At 46.1% G+C, this 26,109-nt stretch overlaps 1 protein-coding gene across 1 annotated transcript in view; it reads left to right on the top strand.

Annotated features, from left to right (window-relative positions):
• Positions 1 to 23,311, top strand: part of GAP43 (growth associated protein 43) — a 58,293-nt gene extending 34,982 nt beyond the window's left edge. Inside the window, exon 3 of the mRNA XM_039558949.1 lies at positions 17,467 to 23,311. Coding sequence (XP_039414883.1) covers positions 17,467 to 17,555 — 89 coding nt within the window. The 3' untranslated portion in view covers positions 17,556 to 23,311. The remainder of the gene's footprint in view (positions 1 to 17,466) is intronic.
• The last annotated feature ends 2,798 nt before the right edge of the window (positions 23,312 to 26,109 follow it).

The following is a 26,109-nucleotide window of genomic DNA, read 5'->3' as shown; positions in this document are numbered from 1 at the left end:
CAAGAATGCCAAGAAGTTGTCTTCTCATCTGAGCATCCTTGTCAAGACTCAAGTTTATAGGTTTTCTTCTTATGATCCAGCTTTTGCCTCTTTGGTGTTGGTATTATGCTTAGAGAGGCTCCCTTAGATGCCAACCAACTCAACAGGACAAAATTCAAAAGCGATTGGGGGGAATTTATACATCACATATGGATGAGGAAGTGAGACTCATTCTAATCTTGGCTTCATTGGCTTAAATCCAGAGAGTCTCCATGAAAGTTACTGGAAAGAGTCTGTTAATGCGGTTTTGAAATGAGATCAGCATCCAGCACAGCAGACTATGGAAGAAGATGGGCTATAATGTCTTCCCAGGGAGGAGAGGAGGTGAATGTCACACAATGTTAGACTCCATTTGTACTTACACAAGTTTTCAAATCTCACCTCCAAATTTGGTTGGCTCTCACATCAAAGCACTCTCATATTGTCAGGTAAGAATACAAAGCCCAGAATGTGAAAGAGTAAATTGTGCCTAAGGAAACAAATGGATCTTCTTTTGTTGGGAAATAGAGAATGCTTTTTCGTGCTTGATGAAATAGCTTTACAATGGAGCAGCTTCACAGCTGAAATGAAAAATCAGCCAGGTGATAAGTGCTTTGCATGTAAGCGGGTCAGCAGTTCCCCCAGGGCCCTGTATCCTGCAAGCAAGGAGCACTGGGAGGCAACATCTACCCTTCCTCAGAGGCAGCAAGTCCCTGTGGAACCTTTTTCATGGTTTACAGTTGAATTAGTTCTTTGTTTTCAGTTCAGTCCCCATATTGATGAAAGGACAATACTTGCTGCACTTTGGGAGCACTGGCTATATAAAGATTTGGAAAGGGAGACTGTCTATTGTCTTGTACCAGCCAGAACATGCAGCCTGCACTATGCAAGAGGACTGCAGCTGTGTGACTTGGAATTTCAGTCTTGGCCCAGGAATAGCTGGCATGAGGCAGAACAACCTCACTGCCATTCCTGTTTCAAGGGAGCTTATCTCTGCTGCTACACCTGGCAGCCAAGGAAAGCAATGCAAATACAGTAGTCTTCCCATGACTGCCCCAGAGGGAGCAACTCTAAGCATACATGACAGCATTTTCTTGTCTGTAGTACTGCTCCAGCAACAAAATAAAACTATAAATGCAGTTTAGGTTACCTGATGGATGCTGACGTATGAAGTATGTGTCTAGTCCTCAGTTGCTCTGAAATTTTTAATCTTTGTATTGTGTCTACATAAAACATCTAAACATGTAAACATCTCGTAGGTATTTCATAGCTGGGTTTGCGTTGGTGCAAATCGCCTTGTGAGGGGCAGGGTGAGAAAAGTGGAATGCCACAATTTTCCTGCACGCAACCTGACACAGGTGCAGGATTTCCTCCTCTATTGCAGTGAAATACTGTCTCTTGTCCCGTGTGTGCCTCAGGTCTGCTGTTCCCTGATGAGATGCAGCTTGCCCTGTAGAGGTGGGACCTGCACTAGTGGGCCAGTGGTGAAGCAGTACTTGACCCCTTTTAATAAAATCATAGGTGACATTAAGCATATTTCCTGATGACAAGGTGTGGGCTGACTCTGTAAAAGGCCTCTTGAGGAGAGCAGGGTAACCACTCCTTCATGCCTAAGGGGTACCAGTTCTTTTGGGACCTCAGTAAGAAAACATGGATACTCAAGGCTGGTTGACTGGCTTATTTTGTGAAGGCTGCAAATTATAGGAAAGGTGACAGCAGTCTTTCACCCTTTCTGGTGTTGGCAGCTACAGCTGTTGCTCTTCCAAACCACATAGAGGTGACATTGTTTAAGGCAGTGCCTGCCAGTGTCACAGTGTGTGCCATGTTGTACAGTGATCGCTCACGCTAACACATGGCTCTCTACAGACAAGACCAATGCTTGAACTCCACCTGGATTTTGCTCTAAGTCACTCTCATTACAATGTTTTCCACAGTGGCCCACTGCATCTGCATTCAGATCATGTTCAGAAAATGCTCTGTGGGAGGAAGGCTTTCTGTCATAAATGATGAACAAAATTTCTGCTGAGAAGGGCTCAAATAGCAGACCTGCGGGCAGTCTGGACAGACAGACAATGGAATTTAAGTGTAGACTGTTTGCTGTAGCTGCCAGAAGTGCTCTGCACCACTGCCAGTGTCATCTCTTTACTCTAGGATCAAGTAGGCTGGACTTTTCAGATGGATATAAGCTTGCAGAGTATCAGCTGGGATTTGCAGCTCCAGGGAACTGAAATTTAAAATTAGAAGTACTGACTCTGTGGTATGGATGACTGCCACGTGCAGGGGAAAAGGATTTGGAAGGTTCACCAGGTCAGAACAGTCAGATTAGTTAGACATTCCTCAAGAGCTATATAATAGGTGCATTAAGACTGGATTATCAATGTCAGTGCAGTGATCACTTCCAATCTCTGTGGAAATTTCATGGACTCTGGTGAGGTGAAGCTGTACTCACAAGGATCCGTGCAAATAATTGGTAGAGGAACATAGAAATTGCCAAGCCAGGCCAGAGCTACTATCTATTTATTGTACTTGCAGTGGCTAGCACAAAGCACTGCTATGGGCAGATCTAGGGTAAGCTGCTTCTCTACTACTGGGACTCATCCCTGTCTTCTACTGTCTAAGATTTAGTTTACCAGGTAAAGCATGATGTATTCTCTCTTTTGATGCTAATTAGCTGCGGTGTTATATGGCATATATGTATATATATGTGTGTGTGTGTGTGTGTATGCACACAAAATATCTGATTGACGAGGCATCAACAGCTTTCCCAACTCCAACCAACCGTACAATGGCCATAAAGTTTGGTGACAAATTGGCCACCATTGCCTTAAATATCTTTCTGTACTTGTTCTATATCACAGAAATAGCAAAAGCTTGTGATAGCCCTACTTCATGCCTTTGATTGTGAGTATAGCATCATACAGTATGCATTTATGCACAGAGGGCATAGCATCATAGCCCTTGCTGTTCATCTCTTTCTTGAAGAAAACACAAGCAGTGCTTTCAACTGCTTTTTATATGAAATTATTCCCATAATTTTTTGGAACTCTGTTGCTTTTCTCTGCACTCCCTTTAAATTTGCAAATCTATTTTATGGGATGGAATGACAGAGTGTCTTCACATCAGTCCAAAAAAAGGCTGTAATTTTATACACATATTTCCAGAAAGGCATTATTTCTTCTCTTTTGTTCCTCATCCCAGTCCTTACGCACACCAGCCTCTTCGCTTTTTGCAGACAGCTACCCAATGAGCACTGATGACTGCAATGACTCTTTTTGTAAAGACACTACTGAAATATTTTATTTAGCCTTATGATGGTCTGTGAGACTGGACAGTGGCCAAGAGAACCAAGGAAAATGTAAGCAGTGACAGAAGGCTTACAAGTCAAGCCAATGGCATCAGCTCTGTGGGGTAGTTTCCACCTCCAGTTCTGAACCTCCAATAGACCTGTGGAAGACCATATTACACAAGCTCAATTTGAACAGGTCTCTAGGCATAGTATTTCTCAAGACTACATTCATGCTGCAAGCTTGATTTAAAGAAGGGCTTCCTCATTTCTTAGCTTTCCACTCTGGATATCTTTCAGGCAGAAAATAGATAAGATATTAAAATAATGTGTGTGGGAAGCCCAGAGGATGGGGAGTACTGCTATTGTCTGCTTTGCTATTCTTTGAAGAAGAGTCCAGTCTGGTTTTGCAGGTTACTAGAACTGTGACTTCTTTCCTAGTTCTGTATTCCCTGCCAAAGGCTCCCTTTACATATCCTTTAGCTCTAATCGCCTGTACCATGTAAAGAGCTTTGGTTATATCATCACCAAATGGGAATTTCATCTGTGCAAATGTTTCTCTTTTCTTTCTGTGTCCTTAGCTACATCAGTGTCAGCATGGGACACTGGAACAGAGAGGAAAATCTCAGCTGAAGTCCTGGCAGTCAGGAGTCCACCTTGGACACCTGCCCTTAGCCAGGCTGTGGTGTACTCAGGAAAAGAACCATGGAAAGCTGGACAGGGTCCAGAGATGTAAAGGAAAATGCTGTTCCCCTAATGACCAGAAAAGTGAGACTCAATGCTTCATGCAAATAAGTCTTAAATAAAGGTCATAAGGTCCCAATTATCCAGTGTTCAAAGAATGAGAGATTTCCCAGCTGTACCTCGAGGCAATAGCAAATGAGTCCTCTTTTCATTATGAAAGAAAGCAGAAGGTGGAAAACACTATTCAACCTCTCCATCTTCCCTCAGCAAAACACAGTAATTGGTAATGCTAATAATGATAACCGGACATTACCTGTAACCTACAGAGCTTAATGAAGAAGAAAATCTCTCTGACATTTGGAAGAGCATCCAAATCCCAGTGCTGAAGTGGGTGCAGTGGTACAGAACCATAGCTGATAATGCATTTCAGGTACAGGTAAAGAGATAGGAGAGTAGGAACAAGAACTCTGGCCATTGTGCAGGAGCATTCCCCAGTGCTGCTGACCTTGACAAAACTGTCTTAGCAGCTGTGAAAAATGTTTCAAAGATTTTACTTGATAACCACTTGAAGAGATGGAAGACAGAATAAAGTAAAAGTAATTTAAAGTTGGGGCAGTAGCAAGTACTTTTAAAAACCTCTTTGATGTTCTTAAAAGCTTGGGGCATACATTGATTTGGAAATGACACAAGCCTCTAACAGGGAGGTGTGAATGCAAGCTTGTGTGGACTAAGTCCATAATTGTCTAGTTTTCAAATGAATATGGGACTCCATTCCCTAACTGGATGTGGACTTAGAAAAAAGAAAGAGTATGTGTTCCAGTTTAGACATTCCGTGTTATCTATCCTGCTTCTGTAAGACTAGGATTTCACCCATGATTTCAGCCTTAATGTCACAAGCAATTCAGAATAACCTCCAGTCATCTGGGCTGAAACAAGGGATATGCCACAGGAGACCAAACCCTGTGACTGGGTCTGCCCCTCTTCAGAAATATTTGCGAGTTGAAGGAGTCTGCCTTAATCTTAGATCTGCTTACAAATGGTATCTATGTTTCGCCCCCTGGAAGGCACTCAGCACAGTGTTGTAACATTGGTCCTCTGCTTTCCCTGTTGTCGGAAGGGATGGAAATCCCCCACATTCAGGGGATCTGATCAGAGGGCTGCTGTGAGTTTATCTTTGGTAAGGCTGCTGCAGTTCATAGGAGCAGCTATTCTGTCCTGCTCTTTGTCTTCATTCACAGTCCCTTATTCAAGTAGTACACCAGGGATGCAGGTGGTGAAAGAAAGTAACTTCTTTATTGCCAAACAGTGAGGAGGCATGAGTGTCACCTTGATCTTGGAACTCTGTACCACCCCTGTTCAGTCCTGCACTGTCCCATGGATCAGCTCCTTACGGTCAGCATGGACTTTCAGGGTGCTGCAGGTTTGCAAGCAGTGGCACTGATGGGTGTTAGAAAGAAGCTTCAGCAGTGCAAACAGGTTTGGCACCTGCCTTTAAGCTTGTCTTGGGCGTTGAAGGTATGTTTACCCAAAGCCATCCCAGCACTATTGCCCAGCCTTTGTTGGGAGACTTACCAGTGTGGCCAAGCATGGTGCCTATTTGGACTAAACTTGACCTCTTGTCCATGACACAACCTCTCCCAAAGACAGCTGAGGCCCACCAGGCAGGCAGGGGAAAGAAATGCACAGCACTGCTGCTGTGCAGCAGACTTTGGTCTCCAGAGACATTGACCCAGCACTGTTCACTGCACTCAATGAAGAGACAGAAGACGAGAAAGAAAATGGTTTTCTGTGCCTCAAGATAGAAACCTTTTTCATTGCTGCAGCCAAATGACTATGAGAAAAATGGATGGAATCACTGATTTTTACATCAGGGAAGAAGGAGAAGATTCCAGCCACTCCTAACGGATGTAGCATGCAACTGCTTATTGTCCTCATTTCTAGCAAAACACAGAGACATGGTTCTCCCAAAGAGAGGAGTTAAGCCTAAGTGCAGTTTAAACCACAACCATTCAGAGCTTCTGAGTCCTGCTGGACTGGAATTGTTCTGTGATAATCTTTTTTTCATTAAAGGATCCTTTAATTATTCAAACCCAAACATAATATATACCACTACCACGAATTACGGGATTTGTAGATTAAAGTAGTAAGAAAACCTTTGCCTGCTTTTAGAGTAGCTAGCATGTGAGGGTCAGGTCCTCCTTGAGTGGGACAGAAGACAGGGTGGGCTTTATGCCAGGAAGCTGAAATCCAGTGAGCTTTGCAAGCAAGCCATTGGGCTGCTGGAAAAATTTTCCCCTGATCCCTCCTGCTGGAGCTATTCCACTTTGTATAAATTATTTATTGTTTGCTGGAGACAGGATGTGGCATTTGGTCTCCCCTATTCCAGATGAGTGCCCTCACCACTGGTCTACAGGGTCAATGTTTTCCTCTGGCCCAATAAATGTTTAATGGTTTATGGAAGTGGAACAGCTCCAGCAGGAGAGGAAGAGTAAGAGAGACGTGTTCATTCACATGGATACCTTACAACATCACTCTGTGACCAGCAGGCAGGACCCGAGCCAAGGACCTTTACAGCAAATAAAATCAGCGGGAGGAGACAATAAGAGCACAGAATGGTGGGGTGCCACTTCCTATGCCTCAGTGCAATTTCAGAGCAATTTCAGAGCAGCTCAGGCCTGATGAGTTCATGCCTCCTATCAGGCCCTCTTCTTCTTATGACCACCACTGTCAAAATGATGGTGCTCAAGCCAAAATTTTGGGCTGCTCCACCTTGGTCAAAAACTTACAAACTCTGCACGTGGAAGCTGTGGTAACTGTGGGCCTCCATGGACCTGTGCAGAGCTGGGCTTCAGGGCAGATTTTGGCTGCACACGTGATAGTGGAGGAGCAGCTACTTCTTGGCCCCACAGCTGAGTAAGGGCCAAGGAAAATGACCTTTAATGAGGAAGAGGAGCCTTGTCATTGCAGACTATCTTAGCAAAGGGCTGTCTTAGCTCTCTATAAGGGTACTTTTTTCCACTATAGTGGGCAGTACAGAGGAGCTGTTGACAACCCAGACATTCCCGCTGCTCTAGAGCGGGAGTGCATCCTGGCCATGGCACAGCTGGCTGTGCATGGGGCATGGGGCTGCCTGGCTATGCCCCTAGGTGGTCTCCCCAGCATTTGCAGCTGTCCCACCGAGTGCCCTCATGCCTCACGTCACGGCCGAATTCATTATCTGCCTGATGGAATTGTTGTTGTGAAAAGCTGATTAAACCGAGATGGCTACTGTGGGACAGCTGCATCGGTTCGCTCAGCGCAGCACTCGGAGAGTTCAGAGACTCGATAGTCCCTCTCCAACTGGGAGAAATGGCTCTAAAAATTGGTTAAAAAAAAAAAATAAAACAGAGCTTGCCAAATCTGAATTAAAATCAGAATTACTGATGCAAGCTGCTGCCACCTTCACAGAGAAGACTGGTGCTGGCAGTAAGAGCACTCATGAGAGGTTTTCCAGGCAGCTCCTTCCTTCTTTCCTGCTGTACAGCTTGGCTCTGAAAATGGCTCGGGGCTGACCTACACCCCCTTTCCCCTGGAGCTCACCACGTACTGGACAAGCATCACCACGCCTCTGGTCACAGAGATTTCTTGGGGCAGCAGGGACGACGACACAGCCCAACCTCTCACCTTAAGTCAACCCAGGAGAATCTGGCCTTTGTATGATCTGGGGAAAGTGTCCAGATGCCCACCCAGTTTTGCAGGACAAGTGCTGTGGCTGCTTTTCTTTCCATCCTTGGAAAAGCAGTTTTTAAGCAGTCCCAGGCAAGGGATTTCAAGAAGAGGGGAGAACTGCTCTGCACCAGCAATGCCATGGTGATGTCTCGAAGTGGGGTTTTTCCCACAAGTGTTTATAGTTCAAAATGCCTCTTCCTGTGTCTGGGCTCTCAAGCCTTCTCCTGATGAAATGAAAAGCAAAGGCTACCAGGAGTTTTCCTGGGTACAGCATGAAGCCTGAACCACCTTCTAGAGAGCAGTGCGTGTGTTTCAGTGCTCATCCTGCACAAAACACATTGGGATTCTATGGGTGTGCACCAGCTGTGCGTTTGAGAAATATTAGTAATTTCTTTGATGCAAAGAGATGACATCGTTGATGTTGCAACTGCTGGGGACAGTTATCAAGAAGATGGCTGTGGAAAGCCTGACAACTGGCATTTAATTAATTTTAGCATCCAATTTGCAGAGCCTTCGTGTATGATGATGGACGGAAACAAACTAATGATCTCTAAATGAAATTTCTCCTTCATTTAAACTCGAAATGGGAGGATGGCAAAGGGAAGAAAAAGAGACATTTTATATCCTCTCCTTGATTGTAATTCCCTGCCTTCAGCTAGATCAATATCATTTCTGCTGGAGATGGAGGCTGCCTCTGGTTTCCATGGCAATGTGGTTGTTGGAGGCTTGCAGGCTCCATGAATCCCCAATTTATCAGTCTTCTAGGCTTTAATAATGGAGACCAGCAGTCAGGCAGCTTATGAATGGCACATGTCTTTTGGGCTGGGGGAAGGGAGGCGGGCGTGCGGTTTGTAGTAAGGGCTGCAGCAATTTGTTTTCCTGCCACTGACAGCTGAAGGGGGAGGAGTATGAGGGGAGGAGCAGCACATTAATTCTGGATGCACTGAAGGAATTTCTAGACCATTTTGCTGCAATTACAGAAGATTTCCTCCTTTAGTTTCTTTTCCCTAGGCAGTTTTGCCGGGGAAGGGGAGGAGAACAGCTTCACAGCCAGTCCTGTGTGAGGAGGTGGGAGCTGTAGATGACAAACCAAAGGCTCTACCACTCTGCACGTTTCCTTCTTCTTCTTAACCCTCTTTATTTCAGGATCAGCAGTGCATGAATGCCAGCAGTCTGCCACAGTTTCAGGTTAATTTTTATCCCCCTACTGATCCTACCACCATTGCCAGGCTGCTCAGCAGAGCTGTGAGATGGGCAGACCTCTGAGGACCTGATCTGTCTGTCAGGCTTCTGTCACTTGCTGTGCTGTTCTCTGTGCATCTGCTTGGCCTCTCCAAATTCAAACCTCTGTCCCCAAAGTACTGTAAGCTTCATTCCCTGAATTAATTACTTTGCTAGGAATGTCCTGGCTATAGAACAATCACTATCTGTCACTTCAATGAGGTTCAATTGGCCTATATCTATTCAGGGTATTTCCATTTCTTATCTTTCCTCTGATTTCTCCCCTATAATCTCACAGGGCAGTTGCTCTAAAGAAGCTAAAGAATAAATGGATGGGTGTCAGAAAGACCTTGTTCTTCTGTCCCCTCACATGCCCTATATTTCTAAACCATCCTCCAGAACTTAACCAGCAAGGGAGAAATGATGGGTGGCACAAAAGAATGTTGCATGAGATGGGGACATCATGATTTCCAACATGTGCCAAAAGCAGCTGTCAACTGTTACATTCCACAGCTGGAAGGAAATTAAAATCTCTATATTCAAGCTCTTTGAATCATAAGGTATTTAAGGAATTAAAGAGTACCCTTTCTGGTCTGCAGGACCTATGTGAAATCAACAGGGGCAGAGGAGAAGAAGAGTAAAGAACAATTTATGGGTACTTTTTTCTAAGGTTTTTCTCAGCTGAAGAAATGAACGCAGGAGATAGAGGGCAGCTGAGCACCTGATTGTTCATCAGATCAACTCTGATCCAGCTGATGACTGGGGATACCCTGCACGAGTCACTTCCCATTTCTGCCCTTCAAGCTCCCTGGCTGTGAAGACCATGGAACCTTGGTAGAGGTCTGTTAAGGTCACAACACCTCTGAGGTCACAGCACCTTTGATGCTGTTTGGTAGGAGGCCACTCAATGCCAGTGTAAAATATCTGCCTCCAAGGCACTCTCATCCCGAAAAAGCTCTTTTACTTTGCCTTTGGCCACTGTACTGCAGAGTGTCCCACCTGCCCACCACGGTCTGGTGCAGCAAAGCATCCCCACAGAAGCACCGTGAAAGATCGCACTGCTGCCAGGTGGGAGCACTCTGTCCTCCCTGGAGCTGCCTTTGCTTGTAGCTGTGGCAGTGCCCAAGGGATGGGCCTTGCTAAAGGATATCTTGCTGTCTGAAAACCTCACCACTCTGGTAGGCTTCTTCCAGTTCCAGCTGGAGTGAAGTTGCCCAGTTATGGGTACGGTATACAGGAAGTTTGGGACAAAAGTGCTGGTAATAGGCAGCAGTAAATGAACAGTCAGCAGTAGGCATGTTGTTTTTCTCAGCCTCCATGTCTGGCTGCATCCATGGATATGGGAAAGAAGCCGAAGTGGAAGAAAGAAGGAGAGCTGCTTCTTTCCCATTATCCAGGATGGAAGAATATTTGCAAAGGTAGGTGCAACAGGATGACACCTCACATTCACAAGGAACATCCTCCCTTTTCTCTCCCCACCCTCTTCCTCCATCACTCCCATTTCTCTGGAGACCTCAGTGCTCCCTCCCTCAGCCAAAGTTGGGGAGTTTCCGTGGCAACCTGGCAGCTGGTGTCTAGACGCTGTGAAAAATGGTTTGCAATGGAGCTGTAAGCCTGACTCCCCTTTCCACTGCCGCACACCCTGAGCGTCTCTCCCACCATTCCCTCCCTTTCCATCTACTGCACACATGGATGCCAATGTGGGCTTGGATTTCCATGGTGGTGCTGGAGGAAGAAAGGCATGGGGTGGGATGAGAAGGAGTGGAAATCCCTAAGCCACTGGCTCCTGAGCCTGACAAAGCACAGAGGCAGCTGGGGCGACAGAACTGGGTCTGGCTGTGCTCTGAAGATTTAGAAGGATCAGAAAAAGAGGCAGCTGTCCAAGCTTGGACCGAAGTTACCAGCCATGGGACTTACAGAAGTTGTTTTTTTTTCTCACTGCTGGGGCAACCGAACCATTCTTACATGGTTCTGGAAAAAGATGAGGGGGTACAGGAATAGGAGGCCCAAGCTACCATGTATGGGGCCATGTTAACCTCTTTAGTTCAAGCTTAACAGGCTGACTTGCTTGCTTCTTTCCAGTAGTTACTGGGCAACTTCCCTGAACCTCCTTGCTTGCACTCGGGACATTCCTCCCCACCACCTTGTTACAGGGTGTGCGAAGGGTTTGCAGATCTCCCATGTGCCATGTGCTCACAAGGACGCCCAGGGCTCACAGGAATCAGTACCATGGGTCTGTCTGTACAGACTGAGGGATTCACCAGGGATTTGGGAGAAATCATACAAGCCGATACCCTGGACCAGACACAACCACTTACCTGAAATACCCAATTCCTTCATTTCTCAATGTTTAGCTGGGGCAGCATAAGTCTACCAGTTTTTAGAAGCAGCAAGTTGGGAGGGTGGAGGATTTTAGCTCTGCATATGACACATCATAGGGCTGACTGCAATGGGCTAACATGGACCAGAGACAGAACTGTGTGAGCAACAGCTCTGAACCTGAAGTGTGTCTTGTTTCAGCAGTCTCAGACCTACCATCGTCTGCCTGGAATAGACTTCTGGCTGGCTAGAAGGACAGATGGATCGGGACAGATGAATCAAGCTGTGAAGCCTGGATCCAAATCTGGATCCAAATGTCATTACAACTAGGAGATGCTCAGGGCAGGGATTTTAAATGAGGCTTTCCAGTGCTCCTTACCTTCAAAAAAAAAAAAAATTCTAAGTAGCGTCTCTGGGTCATATGAGATCTCCTGATAAGAGGGCAGGAAAGCCCAGATTAATATTTAGGAGTAGAGTGACAACCGGATGAGGAACAGGTTTTCCGTTCCATCTCTGCCCGAGCTGTAGCTGGCAAAGGACAGAGAAAGGAGGAAGCACGACAAATGCTAGAGAGAGCAGTGTCTGAGTAGATCTGGGCAGTACTTCAGCATGAATGCACAGGAGAGTTCTAGCTGCACAATCAATATTAGCAATAATTATGCAAACAGTGAGAAAGCAGCAAAAGCAAAATCTCTGCATCTGTATTAGAATCTCAGAGTGTTGTGCAATTTCTCTTCTCTTGGCATTGGCTGTGGTAATTTAAAGATCTGCAGTGGAACAGAGACAAAAAGGAAAACAAAACCCAAGCCACCAGCCACAAAAGAAATGATCATCAGAGAGGTTGCTTCTACTGTGGTCATAAGCTGATGTCTGCTCTGATTTAATTAATCTTGGCAAGTCAGATAGGAGCTGGGCAGGTCCCAAGAGAGAGCGTTTTACCCGGAAATCCACTCAACCTAATTTCACTAATGTAGGGCAGTGAAGAGACTTGGAGAGGAGCCTGCACACTCAGCCATTAGAGCACGGTGTAGAAAAGGCAGCTGGAAGTACCACCATCCAGCAGAACTGCTGCTTGCGTGCCTGCTTCAGCTTCACAGAAACCAGAGCTGCATATGTTCCAGGCGTTTGCTCCCCAGCAGGGCTCGCAGACATGACTCTCACCCTTCCCAGGAAATAAATGGAGTGCTGAGGAGCAGGAGCTCTCTTTGACCCTATTGCAGCAAGGCTCTATGTCTCACTTCCATATTGTTACTCTTCCATGGGTAAGGCTGTTGCCCAGCTGGTGCCAGGTGGAGCTGTAGGTATGAAGCCTCTCTTTGACACAGGCCCTTCAGCAGGGAAGCAAACACACATTGGCCTCTCCCACCGTGCAGCTCTACCCCTTAAACAATTCCGCAGCAACGGCTTAAGGTTTGTCCAAGGCTGCCCAAAAGGTTTCTCAACTTGACTGCACCATCCAGAGTGCTAAATGGAAGTGAAACAGTGGCAGCTCAGCTCACAGATGCCTGTCTCTTTGGCCAAATTATCCTATGGTATAAGATGATCTGGACTGCAGCATAGATTTCCAAAGGCTGAAATAAAAAAAGCAAACTAAAATCTCAAAGCTAGAAGGGTGGGACTACAGGACTGGAGTGACCACGAACAGTGCAAGTGATGACTGGTGCCCATTAAAAGAACTGTAAGGGTGGGGATTGCAAGCACAAACCAGGTTAGCTTTGTTGTTGGTTTGAGGTGATTTTTTTTGGCTTTCTGACCTAGCCATTCTTGCTTTTTCCTTCAGGACTGAATTTGGTTTTGGCCCCCCCTCAAGCTTTTTTTTGCTTTATATTACAGGTCTGCCTCCCCTCCTGTTCTCTTTCCTCCACTCTCATTTTGTGAGTTTCTTTTTGCTTTGTAGCTGGAGGGCCCTAGAATAAATGTGAATGTCTCCACCTTGGCTTGCTGCAGGTGTAGGTATTCCCAGACTGAAACTTGTCCTAAAGTAGGCATCTAAATAAGACAAGTTAATAGAGCCTTAGAAATGTCCTATTTATTTCCACTAATTAGGAAGGAAGGAGACGGTGAAAAGATCAGCTGCAGATGTCTCTCTGTAGATGTCTGGAGTTTGGTGAGATGTCCATCTACTCTGACTTCAGCTTTCTCATTTCATGATGTCACCACATGCACATTGATGCTGCCCCAGTCCAGGTCCACCTGATGAAACAGCTCACTGCTTCCTGCTTGTTCTGTCCCTTGCAAGTGGACATAGGGGGCTCTGATCGTGCAGGAGGAGATCGCACAGTGCTGGCATGTTCAGAAGGGAGGCAGCTTTAAACAGGTGGAAGTTTGGCTACCCAGGATAAAATGCTTTTGTTCCTCAAGCAGGGGATGGCTGCAATTCTCAACCACTTTTTATCACCTTTGCAACAAAGAGCAAAGTGAACGTAAAATGCCAAAACTGCAGTTCTGTCTGTATAATGCTATCTGTCCACTATAAACCCACAGGTGCGATAGCCCAGAGTTCAAAAAACTGGAAAATCAAGGCTAGTATTGGGTAAAAAGCAATGTAAGAAATACTCTCTCTGATGTATGGAATCCTCAGGATAGCTATCTACTCATCTCCCTGGAAATACCTTGCCCTCCTTTGCTGGGACACTGAAAACAAGGCTGGAGAAAGCCCAGAGAACATACTGCAGAAATAGCCTGCACCAAACAAACTGGTGAGTCAGATAAACTGTCTCACCTCTCCTCTGAATTAGAAACTGCTGTTAACTGGCCCTGATGTCACTGGGGCTCTGATGCACTGCTCCCACAGTGCAGAGAGAATCCTCTTCTTTTTACTGCTGTGGTTTAGCAGTGCCACAGCTTCAAATTTATTTTTTTGTGCTGAATTCTTTTTCCTTCATGATATTGCTTCTTGCTAAAGTTCATTATTACATAATAACACCAGGTTGCTTCTTTTCCCTCATCCCAAAGACCGATGAAACACTGCTAAAGCTGCTAGGAAATAAGACATAACAGGGTGTAGCAGTACACAGAATGTTTCCCCTTACTGCTTCAATATCATGCAAGAGAAAAGAGGGAGAGTGATTCACTGAATTTTGTGTGATAATTCTTATTCAAAAAGCTGGACTTCTTGTTTATACTTGGATATGCACAGTCCAGCATTTGGGTTGTAGGATTCCTCTCCGTTGATTGAATATGTGATGAAGTGACCTTAAATTGTTCCTGCTGTTCCATGACCCCACTTAGTCCAGCCTATTTCATCCATGACAGAAATCAGCGCTGTCTCTGGCCTGCTTCAGCAGAGAGTCATCGGCCTGCCACTATCTGCTCCCCAGAGAACATTAATGGGGACAGTGAGGCACCTCTGTGCAGCTCCTCTGCCAGCCAGGGATCTCTAGGCGCCATGGGCACTCCCTGGAAATTAGATTTGCCACTGCGGTGAGCTAACAGGGAATAAAACACGGCAGAAAATTGTGTTTCAACTTGCCTGCTTATCCTAAGCGCAAGGACAGCATGGGAACACTGTGAGCTAACCAGCATCACTGAGGTTGCCAGCTCCCCCACTTTGGGTGTGAGCAGATTTCCTGCCCATCCCTCCTGGAGTGCTGTCAAGAGCCCATCACTGTAGGAGCTGGACCCCACTTTCAGCTGGTGATTAACAGGGCATCGGTGTGACTCGGTAGCACAGCAGATGTGCAGGACTCCCCAGTGTCTGTCTGTCCCTGTGCTTGCAGTGTTATGGGCCCATCTGGTGTGCTGTCTTGAGGGGGCTGTGGGACTGCCAGCTAAAACCCGTGCATATTTTTGGTAGGAAGACACAAAAAGTTTTAAACACAATGAAAAACAGTGTCAGGATTTGTGCTCCTGAAGCCACATTACTCTTTCACTCCTTACTAGGATCTGTCAGAGCCTCGTAAGAAACCAGACTTTGCTGCTGGCTAACAATAGTCTTTTCACTCAAGTTTAGGGGTAGATGGTTGCACACTGGGATTCTACTCTCAGCTTCATCATTCAACATGTCTCCTGCTATGAATGCCTTAAAGAGCAGCATTAAAGAGACTCTCCTCCCTCCCAGTGATCAAGTCATTCAGGAAAATTTTAAAAAGTAGGCCAAGATTTGCCTCCCAATGGCACTTGTTACAATCCTATTTTAATCAGTAGCCTGTTTTGTCTCTGGTCTGTGGTGGTAGCTGTACCAGATACAGATGGAGTCCTTGAATAGCTGGATGGAGTCCTGCTTAGCTGTTCAGTATCAAGGGAAGGAAAGTCCACAGATGTTTTTGCTGACAGGGGTTTTGCAATGCAGTGGCTGTGGCCATGGGGATGTTCTCACAGAAATTTTTTTCTTTTGGGAAATCAGCAGTCGGTTGACTAAGATAAAAAAGTATTTGAAGGTCCAGAAGCAGATCCTTTAACGAAGATGATTCCAAATGGGAAGTTGCACACAACTTAAAGGTGATTCATAAGGAAGTGGTGCTTAGGAACATATTTAAAACCCAGGCTAAAGAGCTGAGGGAGAGGGAAGCAGGAATGTAGCACCTACTGCCAGTATTGGAAGCAAATACAAGTCTGCCATCTGATGGCATCAAATGGACCAGGCCAAAATGCATGAATGGTGTCAGTAAAGAAACTTTCACATCCCAAATAGCATCCTCACTAAACGTGGGTATGAGGGTGCTAATCCTCACAAACTAAACACTGGTAAGTGAACATCCGCATTGTCAGACTGACGGCACAGGCCCTGGTGTGATTTTTGTGTACACCAAGTAGCTTTGCTTCAGACAGGTCCCAGACACAGCTACCCTCTTCTGGAGAAGAAGAGAGTTTATCCATATGGACATAAGCTGTGTGGTGCCAGCTGGCCCTGGGGCAGTCCCTGGCCCATTATATTTACCGGTACAATGTACTTTGATGGCCCATCAGAGAAGCCAGGAACTGTGCAGGGAGCCCAGAGTGCTCTCTGAATGACCACTGTGGTTACAGTGATGCTACAGAGGTATGTTGAGTGCCATCACTGAGGTATATGTCATACCAATGACATGTGGTCTGTCCCACACCACCCAGCCCTTCAGCACTTGTTTCTTTTCCTTGTTCTTTATCCCAAGTCTGGATTGCTGCTTGCTTGACCTCTCCATGGGGTGTATGGGCGTGGGAGCCAGTGAGAAAAAGGGGAGATGGCAAGGGAGCAGGCCAGTCACTACAGTGCACTAAGACCCTTTTCATTATTCTGTCTTACAGCCCTGCAGCCACCTTTTACAGGACACCACCTTGTCCTGTAAAAAGCAATCCAAACAGTGCAGGGATTGTTTCTGAAAGAGGCTGGGGACATGTTACTGTACCCTGATGAGAGCTGGGCAGTAGAAGCTCAGAGACAATTAAATCCATCCTGCTGCAATGAAGGAGGCATGGGCTAGATGAACACAGAAGTGAGATCGCTCCAGCTTGAGGGGCATTGTTTTTGTTTGCCTTGTTCCTCCTGGCTGCCTCTGCCTTCCCCTGGATTCTGATCCTCTGTCTAGTTCATTGTGGGATAGCTCCTAGCATTAGTTTTTTCTCATGTGAATGATGTGTCAGAACAAGGTGTCTGCCTGACAGGCAGACCCAGCCTCCAGTTGTACTCACTGCTTCCCCCAGGGCAGCTTTGCTTCTGAGAGACCAGAAAACTAGAGAGATGTGGCAGCCTCTGGGTGAAGACTCCCATTCTTCAAGGCTAGAGATATTTCTCTAGATCTCTGTTCAGTGTGAGAGAAGTTTCAGTTACAAGTTATAAAATTTTTCCCTCTGGGTCTTGCAGGCTTCAAGTGTATATAGAGGGGGTTTTTTTTGTGACCTCATTAAGTCTCAGCTGGGAGGATCCATAGCGGTAATTGGGGGACAAAAATTCAGCAGTGGTTGGTACCATCAGTGGGTTCTGTAAAAGGCTCTGTGATCTAGTTGATAAGCCAAGAGTCTAATCAGTGCCCCTAATGAAATGACAGTGGTGGTCTGGCACATCAGCAGTGAGCAGGGCAGCTCCTTCCAGTGGCACATGCTTTCTGGCTGAAGGTGTTTTGTGAGAGCTACATATTTGCCTGCTGGACTGAACCTTAGCATATTCTTTCCAAGCTACAGAAATTCCAGGGACTTGAAGCCCTGGGTCACTTTTGGGACCGACAAGCCTGAAGTCATGCAGTCCATCAGGCTGTGTGCGCGTGCAGGATGCTCTAGATCATGGCTGACTAACGCTGGACCATCTCTTTCCCTACTAGATGCTGTAGAAGAAACCAAACCTACTGAAAGTGCCCAGCAGGAAGAGGTGAAAGAAGAAGAGAGCAAGGCGGACCAAGAAAATGCCTGAACATTAAGAAATGACTCCCCATTGCCCCTCCCTCCCTCCCCCTATCCTCTATCCTTCCTTCCCACCCCAATCTCGATCTCCCCCCTTCCTGCTCACATCTGTGAGCCTGTCTGTCCCTCTCCCATTACCACTTAAACCCTTTTTCTCTCTGTGTGGCAAACATTTAAAGAAAAAAAAAAAAAGCAGGAAAAATCCCAGTCAAACAGTGTGGCTTAAACATTTCTTTGTTTCTTGGTGTTGTTATGGCAAGTTTTTGGTAATGATGATCCAATCATTTTGGGAAAATTCTTGCACTGTATCAGAGTTCTTTGACCTGGCGCGTGCGTGTGTCTGTCTGCCCACTGCGAGCGCTCTCTCTCTCTCTCTCTCTCCTCTCTCTCTTCTCCAAGTGTGTGTGTGTGCAATGTTACGTTCATCCGAGGAGTCCAGACTTAACGAGTGAGTTAAAACAAAAGAGGGGGGAAAAAAGGTTCTTTTCTTCCTTTTTCAATGTGATGGAATGAACAAAAGAAAAAACAAAGGACCAAACACAGCAAACAAATGAACAAAAAGAATACTAAACCCCAGTTTGTTTTCAGAACTAAAAGAACAACAACTAAAAAATGTGCCAATTAGCATAATGCTTGGCTCCAGGCTCCTTTTTCAAACTGAACAATAATTATAATAAATGAGAATAATTATCATTAATACCACCGTGTCGCATTTCTATGCTGCCGTACATCCTGCTGGCCTGTGGTCTTTGGTGGGCCACTTCTTGCGTGGCCCAGCAATGCTCCTTGGCCACCAGTCAGTAACCGACTGCTCTCCTTGGCACTACTTGAGGGGATTTTTAGGGGGAGCAGGCTTGGATTTGGGGTGAGATGTTAGCACTGAATAACATAAATAATGAAAGTAGCAAAATCAGTTTTAGGAAAGAACGAAGTAAGCGTCTCTCTAGGAGACCTCTAGGCCCCGATTTGGAGAACTGTGGTGACCTTGGAGGTATGAGCCTGCAGAGGGACAAGCTTGATCCATGCCAAAGGTCTAACCCCTGCCAAGGGGTGTGCCAAGGGCCACGAGGGGACAGGGCCCTGGGACCTGAGCTTCTCCCCACAATAGGATGATGCTCACCCCATTGGGCTGGAGTTGAAGTCCCTGGGTAGCATAGCATGGTCCCCCAAAAGTGTTCTGTTTGGCAAAATAAATTGGGCCAATGCATTGAATAAATAGGCACACAGGCAGGATGAGGCCTGGTGGCATAGGAGCAAGTTGGCAGCACTTTGAGAAATACCTCATTCCTGCTCCCCACAGAACCCCAGGGTGGCTCACCCAGCTCTAATGAGGGCCAAGGCTTTCAGCTGTCATTTATGGCTCTGGGCAGAGCACCACCTCCTAAATCTCCACCACTGCTACCCATAGGTTGTGGGCTGTTCCGCGGTGCCTCCCAGCCTGTCCCAGTGGAGGACTGACAGATGCCAAACCCAGAGCCTGTACAGCCACCTGGGTCTGCTGCTGTCATTGTGAGCTGTGAGAGTGAACAGTTAAAATATATTTAGTAATATCTGGGCATTCATAAAAGCGCAGTCATTGGCTATTACTGCTCTTGGTGCAGGAGCAGGATTAAATTGTCCTCACAGCAGGAACACCAAAAGATGGGAGTGCTGACAGCTACAGCGTCCTTTGGTGGCCAATGCTTCTTGGAGTGGCAGCCCCATGGCCTTCGGAGGGCTGGCTGGCACTCCTTTGTTCTCCTCCATCTCTTTGTTGGAAATAGGGAGAAAAGATGAACAGTGTCTCCTCAGGAATGATCACTTCGAACGTAGACTGCTCACTGGAAGTGCCATCAAAACATGTCAGGATTCATTTCCATGTGCTTCCTGGCATTCTGTAGAAATAAGAGAGAGAGAGACAGGGAGGTGTTTTTTTTTTAAAAAGAGGGAAAGAGAGAGTGGGAGAGAGATTGGACAAAGATTTTTAAAAACAGGGATTAGAGAGATGAGGGGGGGAAAGATTTTCGAGTGGATAGATGGATGATAGGGAGAGAGAGGGGAGTATAGCTAGAGAAAGAAAGATTAGAGTGAACAAGATGAGAGAGAGACAGGAAGAAATTAGATAATATGGAGCAATAGATGATTGATAGAGATAGTGAAACGTAGATAGCTGAAGTAGATTAGACAGACTAAATAGGTAGAAAGATGGGCTGACTGACAGATAGGTATTGTGTCATACTTCATAAATGATATATATGCTAATATTCCCATGTCATGATGGGTGGTAAACCCTGAGACACCTTCCAGCCTGACCTCAATTCAGCAAATGTAGCGCAGACATCAGGCATTGCTTGGACCGTATGTCAGGTCTCACCACCCCACCCGTGCCTGCTATGGATGCAGCTGGGTGTGGATGGTGTTTGGGAGGGAGAGAGCTCTGAGGGACACGGGGGCTGAGGCGTAGGGAGGAGAGGTGTACACTATGTTTGCTGTTCGTAGCACACAAGGGGCCCAGCCCAGCGCAGACACTGCAGACACCCCGTGTCTCTAGCACCGAGCTGAGAGAACTGAGGTTCAGCTCTCAGGATTTGTGGGAGAGGTGTTTGGGAGGAGGCAGAAAGGAGGGAGCACGGTTTTTGTTTGGCCTTATCTCCTGTCATGACCATTTTAAAAGGTTTTCTGTCTTGCCTGTTCCTGCAAAGACCATGTGGTCTCCCTGCTCTTCTGATTTCAGACCCCAAACTTTTCATCTTGCCTCCACTTTGCTATTACTATTTTTAACTTTATAAGGAAAACTGCCTCTCATGTCTTCCTGGACATAGGCCTTCCTCCCTCCTCAAAAAATGAAACAACTTTCTCTCCCCAGGGACGTTTTATCTTTGTATTTTGCATGTTGCCTCCCCCTTGGCTGATGGTTGGGGCATCGCGCATGTTTTGTCACCGTTTGTAAGAACATACTTTGCCATGTTGCTTAGAGAACAAAGGGTTGGGTTTTATGTTTTGGTTTTTTTCCCCCCACAAAGAGAACGGGGTATGTGGTTACCAACTGCAAACCTAAATAATTTAAATACTAATTCCTCTCCCTTGGTTGCAGTTTAAAATTACTGGCTGTAACCAAGCACCCCCTATCTTTATTATTGTGCCGTGTCCTGATCCTGCCAGAGAGTCAGGGCAAAGAGAGTGTGAGAGAGAGCACAGAGACAAACCCAGCCTTGAGCAGGCAGTGGTTTAATGTGTAATACACAAGATTTGTATAGGAAGCTGGGCTGTCTTCAGGGTACAGGAAGAGAGCAGAGAATAGCATTTGGATTTCCTTGAGTTGCCTCTTCAGCCAGATTTTCAAAGGCTAAAAGGAAACAGTGTAAAGGATTTAGCATGGGACGGAAACTGGAAAGAGAACAAGGGTATTTGAGGAATGGTTTTTCTAGCAAGACATCAAGTGAGCTGAAAGCAACAGAAGAGGCAGGGAGGTCCCAGAAGTAAAGAGTGGGGCAAAGAGTAATCAGCAGAGTAGTTGAAGCTTTTCTACTACTGCTGCTGTAACAACCAACAGGAATTCCCCAGGGAGTATGTGTCTATTCTCTCTCCCTGAAGAGGATATAGCTTTGCCTGGAGGTGTGTGTGGTTGTTACTTTATGTAAGAAAAGGGCAGGGCATATCAGAGTGACTCACACTGGGAATATGGTGCCTGACCTCACCGTGCAGTGCTGTGGAAATTCAGGGTCTTAGAGGGGCTTTTTCCATGCCCCCGTAGTAAGATATGCTAGTGACCCACAGCTATCCTGAATGCTCATACCAGCTGTAGGCCAGCTCTTGACATTTCACTACTACATTTTGCTAGACTAAGCCGTGAAAAAGTGAAAAGAATTCCAACATAAACTCCCCATCAATGCAGTAGATCGTTCTCATGAATTTGGTCTGCTTTGCAATGCTTGTGGCATTCTGTCTGCACTGATAGCAGATGAGACCCCACAACCCTTGCAATAGTTGCCTCAGCTAAGGAGCTTCTCCATGAACCACATTCCAAAGGGAGGGGAAGGGCATCCTGCTGAGATCCCTTCAGACCCAGTGTTTTCCAATCCTAAACCCTAATGCAGCCCCATGAGAGGCCTTAGCCAGAAGGAACTCACCTGTGGTGACCACATAAACACCATTGCTTGGGAAACTCTAGATGAAAGAAATGGCCATGACTGACGGAGAGGGGTTTAGGAAAAAAAAGAAAAGAAAAAAGGAAGAGGGAGTTCATGCCAAACTCCTCACAGGAGTTATTTCTTTTTTCCTGTGGTCTTCAAACAGCAGGCTAGCACTTGTGACTTTTCATACTGAAGGTCTGGTGCTTGTCATAGGCGTCTTAGGAAGGAAGTGGAGTGGCTGTGGTTTGCAGAGGTGGAGGGAAGGGTTTGAATGAATGTTTCTGTGGTTCCTCTTGGCTAAGGAGTCCGCTCGGTGGTCACCTGCAGCTCAGTGACGCCAGAGGTGGCGTTGGGGGTCCTCTTCCAGGCCTGTGCTCAGATTCCCTGCTTTTCTGCATTGCCACATTAGCACTTTCACTGGATATTTAGAGCACCTCAGGACTGGTTCTCCTCTCGCTCACACTGGGGTAACTCAGGAGTCGCTCCACTGGAACCAGTGGTGTTAATCTGGTGTGAAAATAATGCGAGAGGAGGATTCAACTCCTCGGGGGGGGGGATTTTCCAGGTCCCCGAGGGGGAAAAAAAATCAATGGGAGTTACATGTCTAACTGCCACTTGTGCCTGTGAAAGTCTGCCCCTTATCTACCTATATGTATATAGGGTACAGTTTTCAGAATAACCTAAGTGACACGGGCACTTGAGAGCACACATTTCACTGGCTTTCAAAGAGACGCAAGTTCCTAAGGCCCAGATGCTGAATGATGTCCCAGCTCCTCTCCGCAGTGCATTTGGGGGTCTCAGGCCTGAAATTCTCCAGTCATTTCCCAAAATGGAACTGAAGATCATGAGTCATTTAGGTGGTCCTGAAAGCACTACCCTCTATCCATTCTTCAGGGTGTTGATCTCAGGTCATGTGCGAGCCTGCATTCTTACCTACAATGCTTTATTACTACATTCTTCTGTTGAGCAATACTTGGAAGAAGAGGTGGAGGTCGAGATTTGCAGAACAGGCTAGTGACCCCAGTGGCTCACATCTGGAGTGCCCAACTTGAGAGACACCTCACTGGGGTCCAAGCCACGGGTCCCCTGTATGCTCTGAACATCAAGATTCATGTATTACACACCCAGAACCACTGGTCACTTCTAAAAAAAGAAATCCCAGCCTGAGACCTAGACTACTCTCACAAAAGAAAATCCCAGGTGAACTGTTCACCCAATAGCTTGGTTTTTCTGCTCATGCCTGTTCCCAATGAATAAAACAAATCCCTGTGCATCACCTAAGCCCTGTTTTGAGGAGTTCCACTGGCATACAGCTGAAGTAACACAGTAATAAATCGGGGCCTGAAGAAGGTGGCTACAGCCTAGAGAGTATCAAGAACTGTGACGTGTCTGGAAGCTAATAAGAGCAGAACTTGACGATTAGAGCGGCCCATTTCCGATGCTCTTGTGTGAGGATCTGGAAAGAGTCTCTCACTCATTGTACTTGTGCATTATGAATGTGTCCATCTGCAGAGATCTAATGTACACATATGTCCTGAATATTGTCCTAAGGTTGCAAGCTTCAAAAATGAGCAGAAAACATTCCCGAGAAGTGAGAATAATACAGATGTCTGTATTTGAAAAATTGGTTCAAATAAAGTCTCTCACTTATAGATACGTGTAGTTGTGTGCAATTATTTGCTCCTGGAATAGAAATTTCTCCCTTGTGTAGGACTTTGATGCTTTTACAAAAAAATCTCATTTCATTCTCCCTTGACCTTCTCAGTCAAGTCCTACTACCATGGAAAAAAATGCTTTCTACTTATTCTTTCTGGGTAAAAAGCTATCTTAAATTGAAATGGTGAAGTAAAAGGCCTGGTATGTTTTTATTGTGCTTAATATCCATTGAGGTAGAATATCTAACTGGCCTGATGGAAGATGTGGTCTCCTGTGCAAAAGTCCTGGGTTTTTATATAACATGACACAGACATCCCCACAGAGACTCTGACCCAGGAAAGGCTGGCCTGTGGCTGTCTGGGCACTGCCTGGAAACTGGGCTGAACTGAGAAGCACTGTGATTGGGCACCACAGAGCTGCAAAATATCCAAAGCCATGTCTGAGCCTGGGATGTTCCGAGTCAGGGAATCTGCTTGGGTGTAGAAATGGGAGTGGGGATCACCAATGGCTGGACCTCTGGGGATCATTCAGTCCAACCCCTCCAATCCTCAGCCAAGCCAGGGTCACCTAGAGCAGGTGGCACAGGAACTTGTCAAAGTGGGGTCTGAATATCTCCAGAGAGGGAGAGTCCACGACCTCCCTGGGAAGCTGTTCCAGTGCTCTGCCACCCTCCATGGAAAGAAGTTAGGCAACCTTGTGCAAGCTTATCTAAAGATATCAAATTCCTCATCAGATTTAAATCTTCAGTAGTTCCCTGGGAAATGCCAGAAGTTTTTGAGATAGAAATATATATTTCAGCAGTTAAGAAGCCCCACCATTATTTCCCTCAGTGTCAAGTTTGTGCCAACCACAATGAAATATGAACAGAGCAGGAATTGCTGCCCAAGCTGTGCTAGGCTTCTGACTTAATCCTTAGCTGTATCTGTCAGCAGCTCAAGAGCAGAGCTGAAATCAAGCATTTTTGTCACATCTATTCATCCCAGGAAGCTTTGCAACCACTGTTTAGAAATCACTTGCAACTCATCTATGAAATACAGCAGCTGGCTTAGCAAGGGCCCAGGAAAATTCCTGATGAGGCTCCAAGGAGCTGCCTGGGAAACAGAGCAGACCTCAGCACCTCACATGGGTTCTGGACAAAGTGCCAATTTACAAATGACACAATTAGATGTCTGTATTCTTGTGTGTAATCATTAGTTGCCTCGTGGCTTCTCCAAAAAAGGCGTGGACTACATCTTGTGTGCAAACAAATATTAAGCATTCAAAATCAAGTGGTTTCAATTAGCCACATCACTCGATTGCAGGGATCAGCCCTGGCAGATTGGCTTTGCTTCTGTGGGGCAAAACACCTCTAAAGGGACACTCAAGGACCTCTCTCCAAGTAAGTGGTTGTCTTGAGGCAGCAAAGCTGCCTTGCACTCTTTTATCTCCACCTGTTAGAGGGGGAGGGCAGGAGCTGAACTGTTGGCCCAGGGCACGCGTATCAGCTGAAGCTCAGCCTAATGTAAATCTCCACGTGAGACTTTCTAACCAGGCACACAAAGCTTGCCCTGCCTGATTCCAGAGTCACATTCTTGCCACTGCAAGAAGAAATAAGCTTTCTGCCTGAATTGTAGAAAATGATCCATGACTCACCTTGGGTGTTCAACCTCCCCGAGTTGCCCAGATGAACTCCCTTTGGGTATCTTGCCACAAGCATGGACTACCCCAGCAAACTTTCCCCCATTTCTGAGTGAGCAATGTGTTTCCCATTCCTTTGGTGGTCTCCTGGCTCAGCCCACTCTGGGCTGGGGGAGACCTCCTCTCCTTGGGGAAATTGCAAGGGGAACTTCAGGTTTTCCTGGTTTTTGACAATGCCAACAGCTTCACTGCTCTACTGAGGTCACAGGCAAAAGACCATTGTTTCTCACAGAATCACTCAAATGTTTAAGTCTGCTTTCCTTACCCCAGCAGGGAATATGGAGCACCCTGTAACATTTACAGTCTCCCAATCTGCAGCACTTAGCCCTTTTTTACCATTGTATACAGAGCTGGCATCAAGTCTGAACAGGGTTATTCCCTTGTTGAAGATGAGCAGAAAAAGCGAAAGGAAATGGTGCATTTCTGTACCTAAGATCACTTTTGTTTATTAAAAATGAAATTATTTTTCTCCATGAAGGGCCACTTTTATATATTGAAGAGGAAATAATTTTCCTCTAGCTTGGCATGAAATGGTGAACATTAATAGTAAGAGAGGCTAGGAAGTGAAAGCCCATTTCTCTCAGAGGAACACCACTGACTCTGTGGCTGAGAGGCAGGGTTTGCAGAGAGGTGGTAGCTTGTACAAAACAGACGGGGGCACTTGGGTCTCTGCAAATGCATCAGCCTACAACCCAAACTACAACCTGGGTACAGGTAGAAAGGCACTGCTTAATTTAATTATGGTAGTTGATTAAGCAAGTTATGAGTAAAATGTAATAAGCACTTTGGGAGCAGTGGGTAGATGCTAAGCCAAGAGAGAGAAGATTTGTGGTGAGAGAGAGGAAGGGTGGTACAGGTCATCGGTGGCTGGATAACAAGGAAGGGTTAATTGGGGTGAACTGAAAACAGCTGGTGAGGCCTTTCTCTGCTGAGCCCATAATTATGCTTTTCTTATCTTGAGACAGTCATCTTCTGAAGGGTTTTGTGGCCATCCTTAGGACCCTGACCCAGAGAGGGAAAAAAGTTTCTCTCACTGGAGGTGAAGTCTAATGTAGAGGGTTCTGTTTTCCCCCTCTACACCGGATGTGCCTGTCCTTGGCCATTTATCTGTGTACAGTC

This window comes from Corvus cornix, chromosome 1 (assembly GCF_000738735.6).
Source record: "Corvus cornix cornix isolate S_Up_H32 chromosome 1, ASM73873v5, whole genome shotgun sequence".
In the NCBI taxonomy this organism is placed as follows: domain Eukaryota; kingdom Metazoa; phylum Chordata; class Aves; order Passeriformes; family Corvidae; genus Corvus; species Corvus cornix.
This window is presented reverse-complemented; position numbering and strand designations above follow the sequence as displayed.